Consider the following 20,309-nt stretch of genomic DNA (forward strand, 5'->3'; position numbering starts at 1 on the left):
TTTCTTTTCAGAAAAACAAATTAAAAATGGCACCCCGTAAAAGACCCAAAACAAGACTAGAAAATAGAGCGAAAAAATGGACTCAGAGGACTTTGAAAAAGAGACGTGAAGATACTACTAAACAATATACAAAAATCAAGAGGAAAATAGCTCCAATGAAAGATGAATTTGTTAAAATGAACTTATTAAATGATATACAGAAAAATGTAGTTGTGAGTATCAAAACAGAATCAAGCTATACCTCACAATCAATATTTAGGAGGGTGACAAGTGGTTTGATGTATCCAATCACCTTTTTGGTCAATCTGTCGATTTCAAAGGTAAAAATATTGATCTTTGTTGCGGTTTTGTTTAATCTTTTTCATCTAGAGTGTGCACAGGTGTGCAATGTTGACTACATTTTGTGCAGTGGAGCTAAATTAATTGCCCTATATTAAACCTTTCCCTGCGCTACTATTCTAGTTATTGGTTATGATTTTAAACTAGATCAATTTGAATAAACCAGCCGAGGCTGGAAGGTCAGGCAATAGAGCTTAGCTAGATAGCTTTAATAAGTGGGTTAACAGATGTAAGAGATGCACTGAAACAGAGTAGACTAAATATGTTGAATAATGTACAAAATGTGAAACATTTGATAACTTGATTTAAAATTATGTAAAACAAGCCTGAGAGCTCCTCCAACCCCCCCCCCCCCCCCACGAGAAGCTCAAAGTATACTTCTCTTTAGCATTGTCCATATATAGTACGTACGCAAAGATTTTCCAAATATTTGACACCCCCTCCCCCTTGTACACAGAGAACAGTAGAAATGACTTTGTTTAAACAATAGATGTACGCTTTTGCTGAACTCCCTCTCCCCCTTCACTGTGTACGTACTATATGGATGGCCAGTCTGGGTAAATAAATTTTGTAGTTTAGTAACCGTCAAGTTACACAACATGCACACAACCATCTTGAAGACTTTGCTGGTCGCAAATGATAGTCGAAAGCAAAACTTAAAATTCACAACTATGCGGGGAAGCTCATTTTCCCCCGTTTTGCTTTAAACTCGCTTTTGATTGGTCTATGAATTTGGGCGATTGATTTACCGCCTTGGCGGAATAAACACACAACCATAATAAATAAATTCAACAGGGCAGCGGTGTAGCAATTAATTTCAACTGGGAGTCCTCTCTTCTGTGCCAAGCACTGGCAGTGTTTTTTAAACTTTAAAACAATGTTAAATGAAGACCAGATTGATCTGTTTGTTATGACTGTGCAAGTTGTGACGAGAGTGTGCACAGCATGTTGTGTAACTGTTATCGCCATTCATTCCATTCCATCATTCAGTCAAAATGTGCGCCAAGGTTAGAAAAGGTTAGAAAAACACAATCTGCATCCGGAACTGCGTGAAAAATAGTTTGATAAATTTCAATAAGAACTGTATATATTAATACTAATATAAATGATCAAATTCCAAAGACCATTTGTCATAATTTTGCAAGTCCAATAATAGGAGATGTGATGTCATCATTTGGTTCCCGTCATCTGATTTACGGTTATACGAGCTGGAGAGTCGGAAAGCTTTTCCGCTGCTTTGCTGGATTTCCACTGTCGACCTCTGCACGCTCTGTGTTTAAAAGTTTTCAAATCGAAGTAGAGAGCCGCATGCTAGGAGAGTAAACCGAAAACACCAATTTATCCACGGTTTCTCAATTATAAATTCGGATCAGTCCACACGAATTCCCTTTCAACAAGATGTATAGCTGCTTCTTAACAGAAAAATAATTTCGGATGACCGAACGACTCCCACTTTTTAAAGTAGAAATGACGGGAACCAAACAGTTTTTTGCGATTCGCCTTCTTTATCACAAACACGTCCAAGTCCAAAAAAGCACGATTGCATCCAGTCTTTATATCAAATTTATACAGTAGCTGTACTTTTGTAAACTTTATCAAATCCCAATAACATAACACCATCAATTCCCCTAGAGGCAAACAAGGAAAATATGCTTTTATTGCAAAAACTATATTAAAAAGCAGCAATAAAAAGAAAAAGTATATATCAGAAAATTCAACATAAACAAAACTTGAGCAAACGGCTTTAAACCTTCAAAGGATATAGAAAAAGAATCCCCTTGATGAAAATCATTTGTTTGATTTGCCGAGTTAAAAAAATAAATGACAGAAATTGAAGCTTGCAACAGATTTACACTGGAAATAATTTGGTACAACACTGATCACATCTGACTATCACTTGAGCCGCCATCTTGAAACTACATTATGATCTGTAAAAACAACGCACGCTAAAAGTACCCAAAAGGTTAACCCGATCGGAAGAAAGTTTAGAAATCAAAGTGAGATCGGAAAATCGTAAAACAACATTGCCGTCTTATGGAAGAAGAAGAAGAACCGAATTTTACCTATTTGAATGCTCAGCTTAGGCTGACCAATTAAATTGATTTTTGAATTAAATTAATTTTTAAATTAAATTAGTATATTATGTAATCACATGATAACGAGTGCAATTCGAATATAACAAAAAAATTACGAGTGCAATTTTCAAATTGTGCGAGTTATTATATGATTACGAGCTAATCGCACAATGGCTTTCACTTCTTTTTCCCAGTTAGAGTTAAATTACAGAAATTACGCTGAGCGTTTTATTTTTTTCTCTTCTCTTTATGTCTTTCTTTTATTGTTTATATGATTTTCTTTCTCACAAAATAAATTTCGAACGCAATTAAAACGTTCGATGTAAAAAAAATGTATGAAAAAACATTAAAATCAATTTTGTAAACATTAGCGCGGCATTGGAAAGTGGGATTAACGATTAATTGCTCTCTTTGACGACGTGCCAAATAAGAAAAAATAACCCATCGTGCGATTAATTTAATTAATCAATTTAAATTTTTGCGCCCTTGACTTTGGCACTTCACAATACAAAATGCGAAGAATTTTAATATGAAGAAATGGGTTGCAGGTTAAGTAGCATGCATTTTGTCCTTATACTCGTCTACACTGCGCACTACAGTCTAAGTTCTTGAAAACAAAATTAATGTTTTCTATCATCAGGTCAACAACGCTTCACAATATTTGACGAGACCTTTCAGGCGAACGCAAGATCGACTTTCACTATACGAAGAACGAATATCACATCTGGAAAAGGAGGTTGCCCTGTTAAAAGGCTCACAAGAGAAGGTAAAACTTTTTGCAATTTAGCAAAGAATAAGAAATCTTAATAAAACGTTAAATAGACGAACCTTCCTTGAATACTCATTCAGAATAGTCAATTCATCGTCTCATTATTGTTACGTTCAAGGTTGAAAATATACTTCTTAGCATACCTCCACAATCAGCAAACACAGCACCAATGATCAATAATCTGATCCCACCACCACTACCTTCCGCCCCACAAATGATGGCTCCTCCTCCTCCGCCACCGCCCCCTCCGCCGCCACCACCACCTGCAATGAGTATTCCTTCAAAAATTGTTGTGACTCGTTCAGTTAAAAAGATCGAAAATCCAAAGGTAAGAGTTTATTGCTATTATCACATTATACGATTCTGTGAGAAATGTTCAAAGTTAATAAATGGAGTGTTAGAACTAATAAGAATGATTTTATCCTACTTTTTGGAGATTACGGCAATGTTCGTGATCATGATTAACTGTAGTTTATCGCTTCCTTTGTTATCTTAAAAACATTGTTTTGGCTTTTTTGTCGTATTCTTAACAAGTATTGCGTAGTCTAATTATATTTACAGTTCTTGATTTTCTTTTTTCTTTCTGCAGAAAAAGGAAATAGCAGACAACCCACAGATCACTAAAGAACTTTTAAGTACCGTCACCCTAAAGAAAGTGACTAAGGTCTTGACAGAATCAAACAAGGAGAATGTCCCTTCGAGTGGAGGAGGACCCATGATCTCACTTTCTCAACTTAAAAAAGTGAAGTTGAAACGAACTACCGTTTCACCGAAGCGGTTGACTCCAAGGCGACGGGATGGCCAAGGATCATCTGCTACCAAACACAGCGGTGGTCGGAGATCTCATGAAAAGAAAAGGTTATTACTAAATCAGTAAAGAGGCTTGCAACCACTACTATTCTTTATTTGGACTAAAATTTACTATCAGCAATCTTGATCTGAACCGAAAAGTCGTACCCTTCCAGGGATAGTCGGTACTAAGATCTCAACCATCATGTTTTTTAAGTGACGCGGTGGTAAATAAATTAACTTAAAAATAGATTTTAGTACGAACCCCCCCCCATCCTGACTCCACTGGTCGTTATTACTGAGGTTAAGCATGCCAGGATAATCACGACGACGGACGGAAATCGGCCTTTTGAGCCTTCAATGTTTCTTACATGTTTCTAAACTTTGTCAAGCTTAAAGGACGCATGTTGATAATACAATAGTCTAATAGACTAACCTACGGTACTTTCCTATCTTCTATATTGATTTTCTGACTTTCTCAAGTGTTTCTAACTGTTATAAGTATTTTTTTGGAACTTTGTCTTCATTGGAAGATTCTAAAAAAAAACGAATTAAAAAATGTTATTTTCTCATTCTCAGCCTCAGCATGTTTTTTAGATGTTTCTTAGTTTTTAGGCATTCTGAGCCTCATGTTTCTTAAAAGTTTGTTTCTTAAAGAAAAAAACGTGTATCGCATCATATTGTCACTCCTTAGTTTATGTTGTCTCTTTCTGTACTTCTTTAGATTGGTAAGGTAAGGATTTTTCATGTTTTCCTTTTAATAGAACACCGGAGAATCCGTTCAAAAGTCGTTTACGGAAGCGAAACGTCATCCGAAGCCCTGGAGGAACACCACTGGTGAAAAACAATTACGAGATGAGCATGGGAGAAGGATTGACCCCCTTGCTGAGCAATGCATTGAAAAAGAAATTCCACGTAAGAAAATTTTCGATAAACCTAGAAAGAGATAGAAAGGTAAACTCCCATGATAGCTATTGTGTTACAGATTACAAAGGCTTGCCAAATTGTTCAAGTGTTTAAAAAAAAGTCTTTTCGTTTTCTACTTGATTTTCAATCAACAACCGAAACGTCAAATAATGAATAAAATTAGATTTTTAGTTTTCACTTTTTTTATCAAATCAACAACTTGTTTAAAACCCAGAATAAATCTACGAGGGACCTCATCTTATGCAGAGTTCTCTTGATTCTTCCGATCGATGCCCTGGCATGGGTTACATTTCGATTGGATTTATGGTGTATGACTACTGTGATACTAAAAGAGTCTTTCTGTTTCTATTTTTCATAGAATGCAAAACCTGCACTCACACCGGAACACGAGCTATCAAAAGAAGGATCACCAAGTGTCAGCTTTCCCTTTGTAGGTCACATTTCTTTGTTTTTTTTCCTTGAATTTTGTAGTAATCTTCTTCGTTTATTTTGATTTCCGGATATTTCTTAGGCTCCGGATATTTAGCGGACCACTCACATATCGATTCTTCCCACGACTAACGTCAAAATGACGCTTAGTCCAAGTCCTCGTCTCGTCTTGATGCCAATTTTTTGTGTAAAACCCATGAAAAATAGAGGAAAAAACTATGCGTAGCGAGGGTAGTTAACAAAATAAAAAAATATCAGTAAGGCTTGGGAACACGAGAAGTTTTTTCGCGTTGGTGTATGCAACATGCTCCATCCCACCAACCTGAAACGCTTTCTCGTGTCTCCACCCCATTTTTCTTTTAATAACATTTTATTTGTGCTTTTCTCACTTTTGTCCCTAATCAGCGTGTCTTTTGGGTATTTTCCTCACTTTTTGTCCCATGAAACAAGAAAAGAAACCATGAGACACGCACTTTTTTCTTGTGTTGGTGGGATAGAGCATGTTGCACTGCACCAACGCAAGTTCTCATGTCCCCAAACCTTTAGAACAATTATAATTTAATCAGCCGCGAAAATCGATGTTTTGATTGGTTTTCTCAGCGTCAATGCCTCTGACCCCCACCCAAACCCCAACGCGTCAACTTGACGTTAGTGTTGGGAAATATCAATATGTGAGTGGCCCCTAGATGTTCCAACACTGCATTATTGACTTACATCCAGAAGACACTTCACTTACCCTTCTTATCCTTTCTCTTTCAGGAAAGTTCTCCGCAAATTTTCGTATCCTCGCCTGCAGTATGATGAAAAGATAGTTGGTAAGAATGATGTGATGTTGAGTGTGGAGAGATCTGTCCAAAAGTATTTTATGTTTGCGAAGGTAATTTAAAAGATACTTTTCTTTGGTTTGGAATGAAGTTTTTAGACATGCACACAGACACTGTATTTATTTCGCATAGTTGCTAGAACACCATTTTAAGAGCGATTTTTTTTAACTTTGAAGAATCGTGGAATACACCTCTGTATCGGATAATGTCATTGGATGACCCGGTGAGAATTTTTAGCCAATGTCTTTTTGAGGAAAAATAAAGGAGGTAAATGCCTTTCGCGCCTTGCATTCAATCGGTTACAGCCTATTAGTCAGAAATTCGCCCAAAGCTTTGATTGCTTTTTTTTCGAGTAGCGATGGATGAAAATTCGACGTTGTTCACGTGTAAGAAGTTTGTTGTTCAGGACGATTTTTCCAATAGGGTTTGGTCTCTGGTCTTAGACACGGGTGTGAAACTGATAAGTAAGAAACGATTTTTATAAAATCCAATACACATTTTAAAAGCTATCAACGTAATTTTAAAACACACGGAGACAGAGTCTCTTTTTAGTGTCTTTTCTAACAAAATCACATGACGATTCTAGAGTGAGACATATGTTGGTGAATTTTGAATTTGAGGTTTGTCAACTTTCCGAATGTGGTGCTTACCGAAATGTATATTTTATATTATAATCTTTTATTATCATTAAAAGTAAAGCACAATCTATCTATACCTTTTATTATTATAAATGTAAATAGTCAATAAATCTATGTATTTCACTGAAAAGACAATTTTATCTTTGTTACCATTTAGGAAAATCCAAATTCGTGTTATTTGTTTTATGACCCAGCAAGACTCTCTTGTCTCTGATGAACGTCCCGCTTCTTATTTTGTCTAAATCCTTCTATATATCAACCCATCTGTTAACAATTTTCTACCCGGGACAAAGTCCAGTAGAGTTTCATCGAAAATAGGGTCAACCTAGAAAAAAATTTTATGAAAGATATTTTTATTCCAACCCTCTGAAAATTCAGAAAACTATTCCAAACAATTCCCTCCCGCTTATCCTAGACCCCTATTAGAGTAGTAGACTCTATTAGACAATCGAGAGAATACAAATTCAAACTATATCGAACGTCTTTTATTCGAGTTGGCTCGAAAAGACCAATTGGCTTTGTCTTGAAAATTTACAGATTTTATGAGACCTTTCGATGATTAATATCATAAATTAAAAATTCAGTAAAAAATTGATACTAAATATTAATATACATGATACTGTAAAGTTTTTAAGACATTTCTTGTAAAACTTCGTTCAGTTTATCAAGGGCATAATGAACGTCACTTTCGCCCACATCATGGTGTAAAACAAACCTTAACTTGGTGTCCGAAAATGCAATGGAAAGTATTCCTTTCTCTATCAAACGGTCTTGAATTTCGTATGATTTTCCTGGTGGCGTTTCAGTAAAAACTAAATTCGTTTTGACTTTCGATAGATCAACTTTAATTAAATCATGAAATTTCAACTCTTGTATTCCTTCTGCTAACATTCTCGCATTTGAATGGTCTCGTTGTATCCATATGTGGCCATGTTCGAGGGCGTATAAACCAGCCGCCGCCAAAAATCCCGCCTGTCTAATTCCACCGCCCAAGGATTTTCGAATGCGAATAGCCTTATTCATTAGCTCTTCACTGCCACCTATTACTGAGCCAATAGGGCACCCAAGTCCTTTTGATAAACACATAGAAACCGAGTTAGCCTCTACCAAAATATCAGATAAAGGTTGGTTAGTTGCAACAGCTGCATTAAACACTCTAGCGCCATCAATATGTAACTGCAACCCATTTTCACGTGCTAATTGGCCAACTTGGTTCAAATAATCATTGGTAAGAGGGATCCCACCACAATTCATGTGAGTGTTCTCCAAACAAATTAACTTAGTTTCTGATTGGTGAAAATCGGAAGCGTTTCTTATGTTTTGTTTGATTGATTCTAGTTTGATCGTCCCATCTGGTTCGTTAGGTAGAACACGTGCGCCGATTCCAGCCAACCGCATGAAATGTCCTTGCTCATACAAATACACATGTTGGTTCGAACCAATGATGAGCTCTTCGCCACGCCCATAACAATGAGACATTAAACATAAAAGATTGCCCATGGTACCTAATGGAAATAAATTTATTTTCTAACTCAAAGTTATTGCTATACATTCCATGCCACTAAAAGATGGAAGCCCAAAACTTCTGCTTCTTAATCAACCAGATAGAAATATTGAAATATTATAGAAAAATTTAAATACACGCTTTTTTTATAAGAATGGTGTTTTTTCATTTCATCATGGATATTCTAAACTTTTTGGCAAAAATCATCCAAAAATATTCTTACCGTATTCTTAGGTTAAGATCGAAATGGGCAATCTACAGGTTAAAATGCATTAAAAATAGTATTCTTAGGTTCAGTTGCTAAATTTCATGATGGTGATATTCTTACCATATTCTTAATTTTTTGGCCATTTTCATCATGGAAATTCTTATAAAGTGTATTCTATTTAAAAAAAAGCATGTAAGCTTCAATTTTAATGAATTTTTTAAATTCTATTTAATTTTCGATCCTTACCAGTCGGCACAAACAAAGCCTTTTCCATTCCAAATAGCTGAGCAGCTAGTCTCTCTAACTCATTCACAGTTTCATCTTCTTTATAAACGTCATCTCCGACTTCTGCTGCAAACATAGCACGCCTCATCTCAGCGCTTGGCCGCGTCAAAGTGTCTGAGCGTAAGTCGACTGTTCGTGTATTAGATGTGACGTAACATCGATGCTGTAAATTTTTCATCGAAAAACGGGCTAGCTTCGCAAAACGATTCATCCTTTTATGTTTCTATAATAACGAAAAATGGTTGATATGTAAAATTATGTTACATTAAATAATTTCAGGTTCTCACCCAATATGACAGTTCTAACAAATCGAACCCTAGAATTTCAACTAATACTACCTCTCTACTGCAAGAACGAACGAAAACGAACGTAAGGACCTTGCACTAAGATATTTGCCTGAAAGAGAGGGTGCGGGAAATAAGAAAACACCATCTATAATTGAAACCAAAAATGCGATACTAAAGAGATCAAGCTCAATTTCTCGGACTCCTTCCCACGTCAATTTTATGAGTGGAATATAATTTTGGCCGATTCGAAGAATGCATTTGAATATTTTTTCGAGAGGGGGGCTCCCTAACTATAGAGTGGCTTTTAATTTACCCCCCCCCCTATACTTAAAAGTAATTGCAAAAAAAAACAGACATACCTTTAGCTATATCGTAGGTAGACAGATATAATGTAATCCTCCAAAGTTTATCTCTAACTCGACGTTTGCAAATAACAACTTCATCAATGCAAGTTTAGTTTAGACAGTCATTCTTATCAAATCAAAATGCCCTTATTTCACCCTTTCGTTTTCTTTTCACAATTTATATAATCAAAACAAGGTTTCAAATTTCAAAATACTATCTGTCAGAGTCATGCACGAGGTCACAAAAAATACAATGTAGGATAAATTTCTTTCCTCTCTTATGGAATTTTTCCTAATAAAATTTATTTTGAAATTCTACAAAATGTTGAATAATTCATGTACAAAATTTGAAATTATTGATAGTTATTTGACTTCCTATCAATAATTAATTACTAAAAATATTAAAATAAAAGTAATGACAATGAATTCGATAAGAAATGCAAACTGAAAGTACATGTGATAAATAAAAGGGCAAAGGATCATGTGACAAATACCAAAATCGCTCTGACATTTTTAAATTGCATAAGAATGATTGGTGATAAATAATACATTACACATTTTCAACGATACTTTCTTCGAGTTCTTTGAACAGATAATAAATTCTCGTGTCACAGACCCGGGGACCTCATCCCAAATAGAAAGAAAGAATTTCCTTACAATATCAGCCTCACTGGGAAAATGGCTTTTGATTTCTTACCAGTTTGAAATGTTGAAAGTCAATGGATAAATTAATCCCAGCTGGATTTTTTGAGCTGGAAACAATATAGTAGAGGGCATTTTGTAAAATCGCTCGACTGTTTTGTTAGAAGCACTTGTTATACATTTTTGGAAAGCTAAGGGGTAGGGGAATCGAAATTACTATGTTTCCAATTTTTTTTCGGACACTTTGGTGTGATTTTCGGACAAATATGACGGTCTCAGGCAAAAATCATAGGGTTAAAAATTAGTGAAAATTTTAGCTCGAGAAAACGGAGACCTGTTGTATATTTTTGAAAAGCTCTCAAAAAAATAAGATTAGAGATATATTGCAAGTATAGGTGATTTCAGTACCTAACTCGAGATATTGAGCTTCAAAAAGCGCAAAAACTGGACAAAATAGCTGTTTCTGGCTGAAAAACACGGTTTTCAAGGGTTGATATCTCGAGTTAGGTACAGAAATCACCTATACTTGCAATATATCTCTAATCTTATTTTTTTGAGAGCTTTTCAAAAATATACAACAGGTCTCCGTTTTCTCGAGCTAAAATTTTCACTAATTTTTAACCCTATGATTTTTGCCTGAGACCGTCATATTTGTCCGAAAATCACACCATAGTGTCCGAAAAAAAATTGGAAACATAGTAATTTCGATTCCCCTACCCCTTAGCTTTCCAAAAATGTATAACAAGTGCTTCTAACAACAGTCAAGCGATTCCAAAAAATCGAACAAAATTCCCCCTACTAATAGAATTTCTATACCCATTGGGATTTTGATAGACACTTTCGTCTTCACAAAGAGAAAAAGTTCCACCGGGGCTGAGACAGGGATGTGGTAATGTATACAGCTTCATATCCTAATAAGGCCCAAACACACGCACTCGTGTCATGCTATGGATTCGTAATTCCTCAAAAGTCAAGTTTTCCTTTAATCCAGAGAAAATATGGGAATGTTTGTAGTTTCCAGTTCTGGTTCAAGAATCAAGTTGTACTGCGGTAGTATAGTTTCACTAACATCTTCAAAAACTTTCTATCAGTAAAGAACTTAATTAAAAACGCAATTCGAATAAACATCTTCTTTTGCAATTTGAATATACCAGTTCTTTTGAAATTTGACAAAACATATTCGATGCAAAAATTTTGTTTCATGAAGTTTATATTACCATTTTAATGACACTTGATTCGAGTTCTTTGCCCAAATAGTGTATGCTGTTTGAGATTTAAGTCTCAAGAAGGTAAAACCAGGGGAACAAAATTTGATAATTTTCACAAAATATTTTGGAAATTCCATCGAAAGTACCTCCCAAATCCATGGAAAATCGTGGAAATATTCACAATTTATTTAATTCCAGTTCAGTTTCAAGAATCTCTTGTTTCGGTGTTACAGTTTCACTCACATCTCCTATCAATTTCGTTTCACCATGTTTTAAAGCTATAAAATGTTCTGGGTTGAGTTCTTTCTCTTCCATGGCTTTCTTCAAGCGGTCAGGAGGCTCAAGGTATGGCTGTAAGAAAAGGAGTGGAGTGGTATAATAAAAACATGAAAATCGTAAGGCAGGGTTGTCAGAGAACAAAATTCAATAGCAATGATATGAGATAAAAATTTCTTGAAAAATTACTCACAAGAATAATGTAAGTAATTCTTCAGTCTTTTACAGTGCTCGATACATATGTTGAGCGATGTCAGTCAGTAAGAAAAGACACTTTTTTATTCTGCTACTGGCAGTTTCATGTCACTTTTGTGTGCCTGAAGATTGTCACAAAAGTGGCATGAAACTGCCAGTAGCAGAATAAAAATGTGTCTTTTCTTCCTGACTCACAAGAATAATGAGCTAAAAATCAATAAATAAGGCTGTGCGTCAAAATTTAGTTCCGCAGAATGCGCCAATTTAGTACCCTCGCACCGCGAAAATTAGTTCCGCGAAAATTAATTCCTTTAAATATTAGATACTTTAGCGTTTAGCACTATCTCATCTTTACCTCTTTTGTCAATTCGAAGGTTCCCCAATGCATCCCAAGACTTTGTTTGGATCGAACATCTTGGTGAATCATCACTGCTTCCTCTGGATTGATATGTTGAAACTTTAACACTTCTCTGGATAGAAGATAAAGTAAAAATATGATTTGTTACATCCAGGCAGTTTTTAGATATTCACAATCACAGGAAAAAAATTTCGATTTCCAAGGTTGGAAATTCAATATTTTTGGGTTGGAAATTTTGGTTTTATAATTGAAGGTTGGAAATTTGAGCGATTACCTTACTGTAAGCTGATTTGGAAAACGTAAATTACCCATAGGTTTTGTAGAATAAACCAATGCCCTTGAAAAATCAAGTGAAAAAAACCCATGTAGAAATGACAATTTTCCAAGGCTGGTTGGAAAACATGACTTTTTGGGTGGGAAATTTTTATTTTCCAAACAGTTTGGGAATTGAAAAAAAAGGTCAAAAATCGATGTGAAAATACATATTTTAGTAAATTTGATACCTCAAGTTGAAAAACTAGACTTTTTGGGTCGGAAATTTGTGTTTCTCCCAAACAGTTTGGAAATCGTTAAAAATCCATGTGGAAATTACATTTTTCTAAGATTGAGACCCTTTCTTGGAAAAATAGACTTTTTGGGTTGGAAATTTGTGTTTCTCCAAACAGTTTGGAAAACGTTAAAAATCCATGTGGAAAATACATTTTTGTGAAATTGAAACTCTTTCGATAGGAAAACTAGACTTTTTGGGTTTGAAATTTGTGTTTCTCCAAACAGTTTGGAAAACGTTAAATCCATGTGGAAAACACATTTTTGTGAAATTGAAACTCTTTCGATTGGAAAACTAGACTTTTTGGGTTGGAAATTTGTGTTTTTCCAAACAGTTTGGAAAACGTTAAAAATCCATGTGGAAATTACGTTTTTCTAACCATTTTCTGCGCATGTCCTTGTGAGGCGTCTCTTCGGAGCGGCCTCGGTCAATCGCAGTGAGTTCGCACAGTGAAGCACATAGGGTACTTGTGTCATAGTTTCAAATAGCGCCCTGCTGAGCTGTGTGAGTGATCTAAGATCAACCACGTATCTGTGCGAACAATAACGAGAGATTGACCGGGAGCCATCGAGCCTAGGCTAGCGAGTGACTGTTCACAAAAACAAAAACCTTGTTTAAGATCTCTTTTCCACATCTCTGACATCACTTTTTGGATTTTGGCTTTTTTCAACCTGGATTTACGAAAATTCCATGCCATGGAAAATGCAAAATTTTCAACCTTGGAGAATGTCCCACATTTTCAGGTTGGATTTTCCATTGGATTTTATCTTTTTCCAACTAAGAAAACTTGAAGTTTCCAACCTTGGAAATCGAAAATTTTTTCCTGTGAATGGTGTGAACCACACTGGTTCAAGCTCCTGGGGACTTTGAAGACAGACATATACGGACAGACAGAAATTCTCAGATTCTAGCTCAACTAAAATTGAGGAAAAAACAACATGTTACATTTGGACAGTAAGCATAATTCGATTCGGTTTTGTTTTAGATTTTACGAAAACGAAAGATTAAAGTCGACCGGAATATTACGCCGGGTAAACTGTTATTAAAGAGATGCCGACTCATTATCTCTACAAAATTACAAGATCTTTTAAGACTAAGCTAGTTTGAATAGAGTGCTTAAGTAAGCATAATCAAACCTAGGGCTGATGAATTTACCTTGGAGTGTATGCTCCAATCGGCAACAAAGATAAATCAATTTCACCATATCGTTCACCAATGCTTTTGAAAATATGACAATATCCTGTATCACCTGCATGATAAATCGTTTTACCCCCTGATTTAACAATCCATCCACCCCAAAGACGGGTGTTTTCATCTGATGAAGGAAATAAACCTTTCCGTGTAAGCCCCCTTAAGCACCAATGCTGAGCAGGAACGAAAGCGATGGTAGCCTTAACTTCTCCCGACTTATTCTTGATTTCAATATTGTCCTCATCCCACCAATTAAAGGTTTTGACGTTCACATTTTTTAGCCCTAGACTGTTCATCCAGTCATCAAATTTCAATGGTAGAAACCAGTGTATAGTATCACCATGGACCGCTTGTAGCCGCTCGACGGTCGTGCGGTCTAAATGATCATAATGATCGTGCGATACACAAACAATATCAATCGGTGGAAGCTCGGATACGTCCGTCACTGGGCACTTCCGATATCTTGCTTGTCCGACCCCATAAGAAGTAGCCGGTCCGATACGATCACCAAATACGGGATCAAATATAACGTTAATTCCGGCGAATTGTATCAGATAGCTGGCGTGGCCTAACCATGTAGCTTGAATGTTAGTTGACGGAGGGTTGAATAATTTCTCTGTGTCCAACTTCTGAATTTTCATCGCGTCTATGGCATCCAACTCCTTAAGAATAAACGGAAAGCAATAAATCCTACAAGATCCTCTAAGGTTTAGAGTTTCTATTGGGGTAAGAATTTGACGGTGGAAAATGCGTAGAAAAAGTGCAAAATTAAACTGGTTTTTGTCGGCTAAAAAGTGGGTTTCGTTGAAAGTTCCTCTTATAACTTAGGTTTAAATATTGCACTTGTAGTGATTTATCGTCCAGGTGAGTTTTTTTCATATCTTTTTCAAGTGTCACGGGCGGGACGCTACGGCTCAATAAGTAACTCCCGACAATTATCCTCAACAGCAATATTTATATTTGTCCCCGGATTAGTTCAGGATCCCAAGCTATTATTGGAAGAGAACCGGTTAGGTATCATAGAATTCAAAGCACGAGTAGTAGCAAGGTTTAAGTTTGATGCATCAATTCTTCAATAAAATAAATAACCATAAAATCTACGTAGTAAAGTCTCTGTAATTAAATCAGTCCATAGTCCGTGTCTGCCATTTAACATTTACCCTCCGCTGTTGGCTCAGCGGAGACTCTGCTTCATTTTGTCTCAGTCCAGCCATTTAACATTTACCCTCCGCTGTTGGCTCAGCGGAGACTCTGCTTCATTTCGTCTCAGTCCAGCCATTTAACATTTACCCTCCGCTGTTGGCTCAGCGGAGACTCTGCTTCATTTCGTCAGTACCATTTAACATTTACCCTCCGCAGTTGGCTCTGCGGAGACTCTGCTTCATTTCGTCAGTACCATTTAACATTTACCCTCCGCAGTTGGCTCTGCGGAGACTCTGCTTCATTTCGTCAGTACCATTTAACATTTACCCTCCGCAGTTGGCTCTGCGGAGACTCTGCTTCATTTAGTTCGTCACGCTTCATAAGCGTCAGTTTACAAGTATACTTGGGTGTCAAACAATAAATCTCCCCAAACAGGGAGAACCCACCCCGATCAGAGGCAGTTTGAAAGACCCCGTTCGTTTGTCTGTTTTCGTATTTCGTTTGAAAATGCACAATATGTGCATAGTGGCTTTCCACAGTTCATCACGTGACAACACCTCCGCCAACGGGAAGTTTGGTCCCCAAACTCTCAAAAGTACTTTCATTATGGTCGGTCACACTCTTGTTCTGCGGCTATCTCCGTCGTGGGCACAAGTCGAACACTCCCAACGAATGCTTCAGAAACAGGTTGGATGGGAGCTCGCGACATTCCATCTGCATCACTGTTCTTCGCTCCCCTCATGTAGCGGATGTCAAAAGAATATTGCTGAAGCAGAACAGCCCATCTGGACAAGCGTCCACTCAAATCGCGGAATCGCAACGCATGAGTCAGGGGTTGATGATCCGTAAATATGGTGAAGAAACGTCCTTCGAGATATTGACTGCAATCCCTAACTGCATACACCAAACTCAGCAGCTCTTTCTCTGAGATCGTGTATCGGATCTCTGCGTTTCTCAGAACCCTACCTCCGTATCTGATTGGATGTGGCTTATCATCACCCGAAGTCTGTGACAACACATACCCAAAAGCCAATCCAGAAGCGTCTGTGTTGAGGATGAACTCTTTGTTGAAATCCGGGAACTCGAACAAGGGCGGGTTTGTCAACCTTTCAATTAGGGTTTGCCAGGCTTTGTCTTGCTCTTCTCCCCACTGAAACTTTGGGATGCACTTGTAAAGAGGTCTGGTGATCTCCGAGTACCCAGGAACAAAGCGACGATAATAGTCCGTCAGCCCTAGGAATGACTGGACTTCTTTGGTTGTTTTTGGCTTCTTGGCGTCCAAAAGCTTCCTGACGTTATCGACCTTTGGCTTGACCCCTTCAGCTGACACTTCATGACCCAAGAAGTTGAGGGCTGGAACACAAAAGTGACACTTCTTTCGCTTCGTTTTCAATCCGGCGTCCCGCAGTCGTTTGAATATGGTCTGGATATGCTCTAGGTGCTCCTCGAAGGTGTCACTGTAAATGATAATATCATCAGTGAAGATCGAAACAAAATCCCAAAGTTCATTTCGGAACACGTCTTCCAATGCTGCTGGATCTTCGTCGAAGGAATACATCATGTTTCTCAGCCCCTACAAGGTTAAATGGGTAAACTCCTTCTTAAAAGAAGTAACCCCAAGTCCGTAGGTAATCAACAGAACGCTAGGTAAGTACTTGGAACAAGTACAAGTTAGCTAAACGTTGACAGCTTAGTGTAAACTTGTTAGAGGACTTGTTTTTTGTACTCCCTCAGCTCCAATGATGTAGATATTGCTTGAATTTCACCAACGAGATCTTTCTGCTTCTTCTCCAAGTACCTCAGCCTTCGAATTTTCCTTTCCGTCGTTCGAAGTTCTCTTTCTTGCCTTGTGATTTCCCTGGCTAGCTTCGTCTTCTTTTTCCCTTTGGGCAATTCTTCCCTTAGGTTATGCTCCAACAGCTCCTTCAAGGTTATCTTCTCAGCCGAAAAAAAATCTCATAAACTTTTTGATGATTTCAAAACCATTATCCAAACTCCTGAGCCAGAGAAAAGCTTAATGGGTTCATAATGGTTGTTCGATCAACCAAGACAAACATCAATCAACTACATTCAACAATGTTTGATCAACCGAATTTTTCTTGAAATGTTTCAAAATGTTTGTTCAACCGTGCAAACATTATATAGGTTTTACAGCTACTTGCAAGCCATTCAAGTGATCAAACAAACAGTTCGGTCTTAAACAATTCAACCAAAACTTCGTTCCTCTCCTTCAGCATGAATTTCTGTACGTCTTTTGAATGTATTTCTAACTTTTGCTAAAATTGACACCACTTTAATCAACTTTCATATGAAATGTCAATAATAGCCACATCCACTTTTAAATACGCAATTTCATTCATAATAATTCAACGTCAAATGTCAGTAATAACCACATCCATTTTAAATGCACAATTCCATACGTAATAATCAATGTCAATAATGTTCAAGTTCAATTTCAATACGGTAAAACTCAATGGTAATGCAAATCAAACCAATGTCACTATTCGATGCTTTCCTGAACAATCCCGGTTGAGCCCCCATCTGTCACGGGCGGGACGCTACGGCTCAATAAGTAACTCCCGACAATTATCCTCAACAGCAATATTTATATTTGTCCCCGGATTAGTTCAGGATCCCAAGCTATTATTGGAAGAGAACCGGTTAGGTATCATAGAATTCAAAGCACGAGTAGTAGCAAGGTTTAAGTTTGATGCATCAATTCTTCAATAAAATAAATAACCATAAAATCTACGTAGTAAAGTCTCTGTAATTAAATCAGTCCATAGTCCGTGTCTGCCATTTAACATTTACCCTCCGCTGTTGGCTCAGCGGAGACTCTGCTTCATTTTGTCTCAGTCCAGCCATTTAACATTTACCCTCCGCTGTTGGCTCAGCGGAGACTCTGCTTCATTTCGTCTCAGTCCAGCCATTTAACATTTACCCTCCGCTGTTGGCTCAGCGGAGACTCTGCTTCATTTCGTCAGTACCATTTAACATTTACCCTCCGCAGTTGGCTCTGCGGAGACTCTGCTTCATTTCGTCAGTACCATTTAACATTTACCCTCCGCAGTTGGCTCTGCGGAGACTCTGCTTCATTTCGTCAGTACCATTTAACATTTACCCTCCGCAGTTGGCTCTGCGGAGACTCTGCTTCATTTAGTTCGTCACGCTTCATAAGCGTCAGTTTACAAGTATACTTGGGTGTCAAACAATAAATCTCCCCAAACAGGGAGAACCCACCCCGATCAGAGGCAGTTTGAAAGACCCCGTTCGTTTGTCTGTTTTCGTATTTCGTTTGAAAATGCACAATATGTGCATAGTGGCTTTCCACAGTTCATCACGTGACACAAGCTCTAAACAAAGTCAGATGTAATTTTAACAAGCTAAGAATTAAGGCTAGTTCTAGAAATTACAGAAAGGTTTCATACAATCGTCAAATCAAATACTTTAACCGTAATCCTTTTCAAAGGTCTTTGGTGGATTTGGTAGGTATACTTTAAATCCACAAAGTTTCACAAAATATAATATATTCCAAAGATTATATACTCCAACAGACTCCAAAAATTATATAAAAAATATAAGTATAGTACCTGTTTGGAAGGAATACCAGACGTCTCTTTGCTTTTATAGAAACCCCATAAGACTTGATGTACACCAGGACGTTTTTCACCCCAAGGGAACTGGAAACGACCATCTTCTAGCTTCGGTAAAGGGTACTTTTCAGATTCCATCGATGGTGTAGTTTCCGTCGACATTTTTAGTGTTCTGCAGAGGTATATATTTATTGATCTGTATAAGAAGAAAGATATCGTAAGTTGGTCTGATATCGACATCCCTCATCTAATTCCGACACCCTTCTTTAGAGATAGGAATAATATTGGAGTTGGAATCACTGATTGAGAAAGTATTTCTCCTCTCTGACCACTTAGCAAAGAAGAATAGTTTCGATCTTTCTATTAATTTCAGCTCTAAAAAAGGGTGTCGGAATAAGATGAGGTATGTCGACAATAGACCAAGTTACGGTAATCACAATTATACGGTAAACAAATGGTCTTTAAAATCGCATGCGTTACTTTACTTACTCACGTAGTAACGTAGCGTAAAACTACACACGTAGACATTGAGACATAAAGACAATATTTTACTTTACTAGACGCTGTAATCTATATATTAATACGCTATAGCGTGTGTGTTTACATTTTTTTAAAAGTTTTTAAAAATCTAACAAAACTCTACAAACTCTCCTCTTCATGGCGTCGAACCATCATCTTTTCGCACCATAATCATAATTTCTACCACACTAGACTAGCTCCAAAACACTTTCAAAACAAGTCTTTCAAAGTCACCCTTGATTGTCCAGCCACGATGGCTAGCCACGATGGCTAAAAGATCTTCTTTTTTTTAAGTTTGCGACCGCAGTCGAGGGCGACCCGAAGGCTCCCTTTTCGTATAGCTGTCTACCAGAAGGTAGGGGAGAGCGCCACTCCTTTCCCTGGATTTCTCCACTTACCCTTAATCCGTCTCTTTAGTTGCTGAGCATCAAGCAGAGAGGCATCAAGTACCATTTTGGGAATCTTTGGTATGACCCGGCTGGGGATTGAACCCCCAACCTTGCACACCGTAGCTGGATGCTCTACCTTCATGCTACGGTCGCTAAAAGATCTGTAATATAATTCTTTTGGGCCATAAACTTAATTGTGGTGGACAATTGCAATGTAAGGTCATCTTTTTTCTCCGGAAATATATGAATCGAGAAGAAATGACATGCCAAAATGTTTCCAAGAAAGAGCCAAGAATAACTAATTTTCAGGCATTCTACCATAAAATGAGAATCATATAATTCTTCGGCAGCTATCTATCTTCCGTTAGAGTTTTTTATGTATAATGATTTACTGGTTATTGACACGCAGCGTGCGACGCTGCACATACAGCTAGTAATATGTTAACAAAGACTTTCTCATTACGAATTACAAGAGAAAGTGGGCGAAATTTGCCTGAGTGGTCCCTACTTCATCACAGCCCACACAAGCTAAACGTTTTTAATCTTTATGGGCCTTTTATTAATACTGTTATAAAAACACGTTTTCAAAACTAATGAAACTTGACTTACATGTGTCTATGAAAGGTATTCACATCTTTAAAGAAACTGCGACAATTCCAGACTGTTTTGAACATCAAATATTTTGTTCGTCTTTAAGTATTCATGATTTTTATTTATTCATTACGTTTATTCATTCTCCTGAAAGACACAGAAAGTTATATGGTACATATAAAATGGTTCAAATTCAAAAGCAGACTCTTAAACAGAGTAGAAAAATTGTTTGACAGAAG

At 37.2% G+C, this 20,309-nt stretch overlaps 3 protein-coding genes across 3 annotated transcripts; 1 reads left to right on the forward strand and 2 right to left on the reverse strand.

The window, feature by feature from the left end:
- Positions 1-15: 15 nt before the first annotated feature.
- LOC136798073 (arp2/3 complex-activating protein rickA-like) lies at positions 16-6,952 on the forward strand. Its single transcript, XM_067054660.1, has 7 exons — positions 16-320; positions 3,055-3,180; positions 3,302-3,511; positions 3,773-4,041; positions 4,737-4,887; positions 5,258-5,329; positions 6,088-6,952. The coding sequence occupies exons 1-7, from the start codon at positions 27-29 to the stop codon at positions 6,127-6,129; spliced, it is 1,164 nt and encodes a 387-aa protein (XP_066910761.1). The 5' UTR covers positions 16-26; the 3' UTR covers positions 6,130-6,952.
- A 186-nt stretch (positions 6,953-7,138) lies between these two features.
- On the reverse strand, positions 7,139-9,641 carry LOC136798074 (uncharacterized). Its single transcript, XM_067054661.1, has 3 exons — positions 9,434-9,641; positions 8,749-9,010; positions 7,139-8,295 (listed from the first exon to the last, which is right to left on the reverse strand). Exons 2-3 carry the CDS (start codon positions 8,996-8,998, stop codon positions 7,421-7,423), a joined length of 1,125 nt encoding a protein of 374 aa, XP_066910762.1. The 5' UTR covers positions 8,999-9,010; positions 9,434-9,641; the 3' UTR covers positions 7,139-7,420.
- A 1,534-nt stretch (positions 9,642-11,175) lies between these two features.
- On the reverse strand, positions 11,176-20,252 carry LOC136798072 (N-acyl-phosphatidylethanolamine-hydrolyzing phospholipase D-like). The gene is made up of 5 exons (XM_067054659.1): positions 20,089-20,252; positions 18,569-18,767; positions 13,800-14,497; positions 12,095-12,209; positions 11,176-11,619 (listed from the first exon to the last, which is right to left on the reverse strand). The coding sequence occupies exons 1-5, from the start codon at positions 20,151-20,153 to the stop codon at positions 11,446-11,448; spliced, it is 1,251 nt and encodes a 416-aa protein (XP_066910760.1). The 5' UTR covers positions 20,154-20,252; the 3' UTR covers positions 11,176-11,445.
- Positions 20,253-20,309: the final 57 nt, after the last annotated feature.

Source organism: Clytia hemisphaerica, unplaced genomic scaffold, assembly GCF_902728285.1.
Source record: "Clytia hemisphaerica strain Z4C2 unplaced genomic scaffold, Clytia hemisphaerica genome assembly, whole genome shotgun sequence".
In the NCBI taxonomy this organism is placed as follows: domain Eukaryota; kingdom Metazoa; phylum Cnidaria; class Hydrozoa; order Leptothecata; family Clytiidae; genus Clytia; species Clytia hemisphaerica.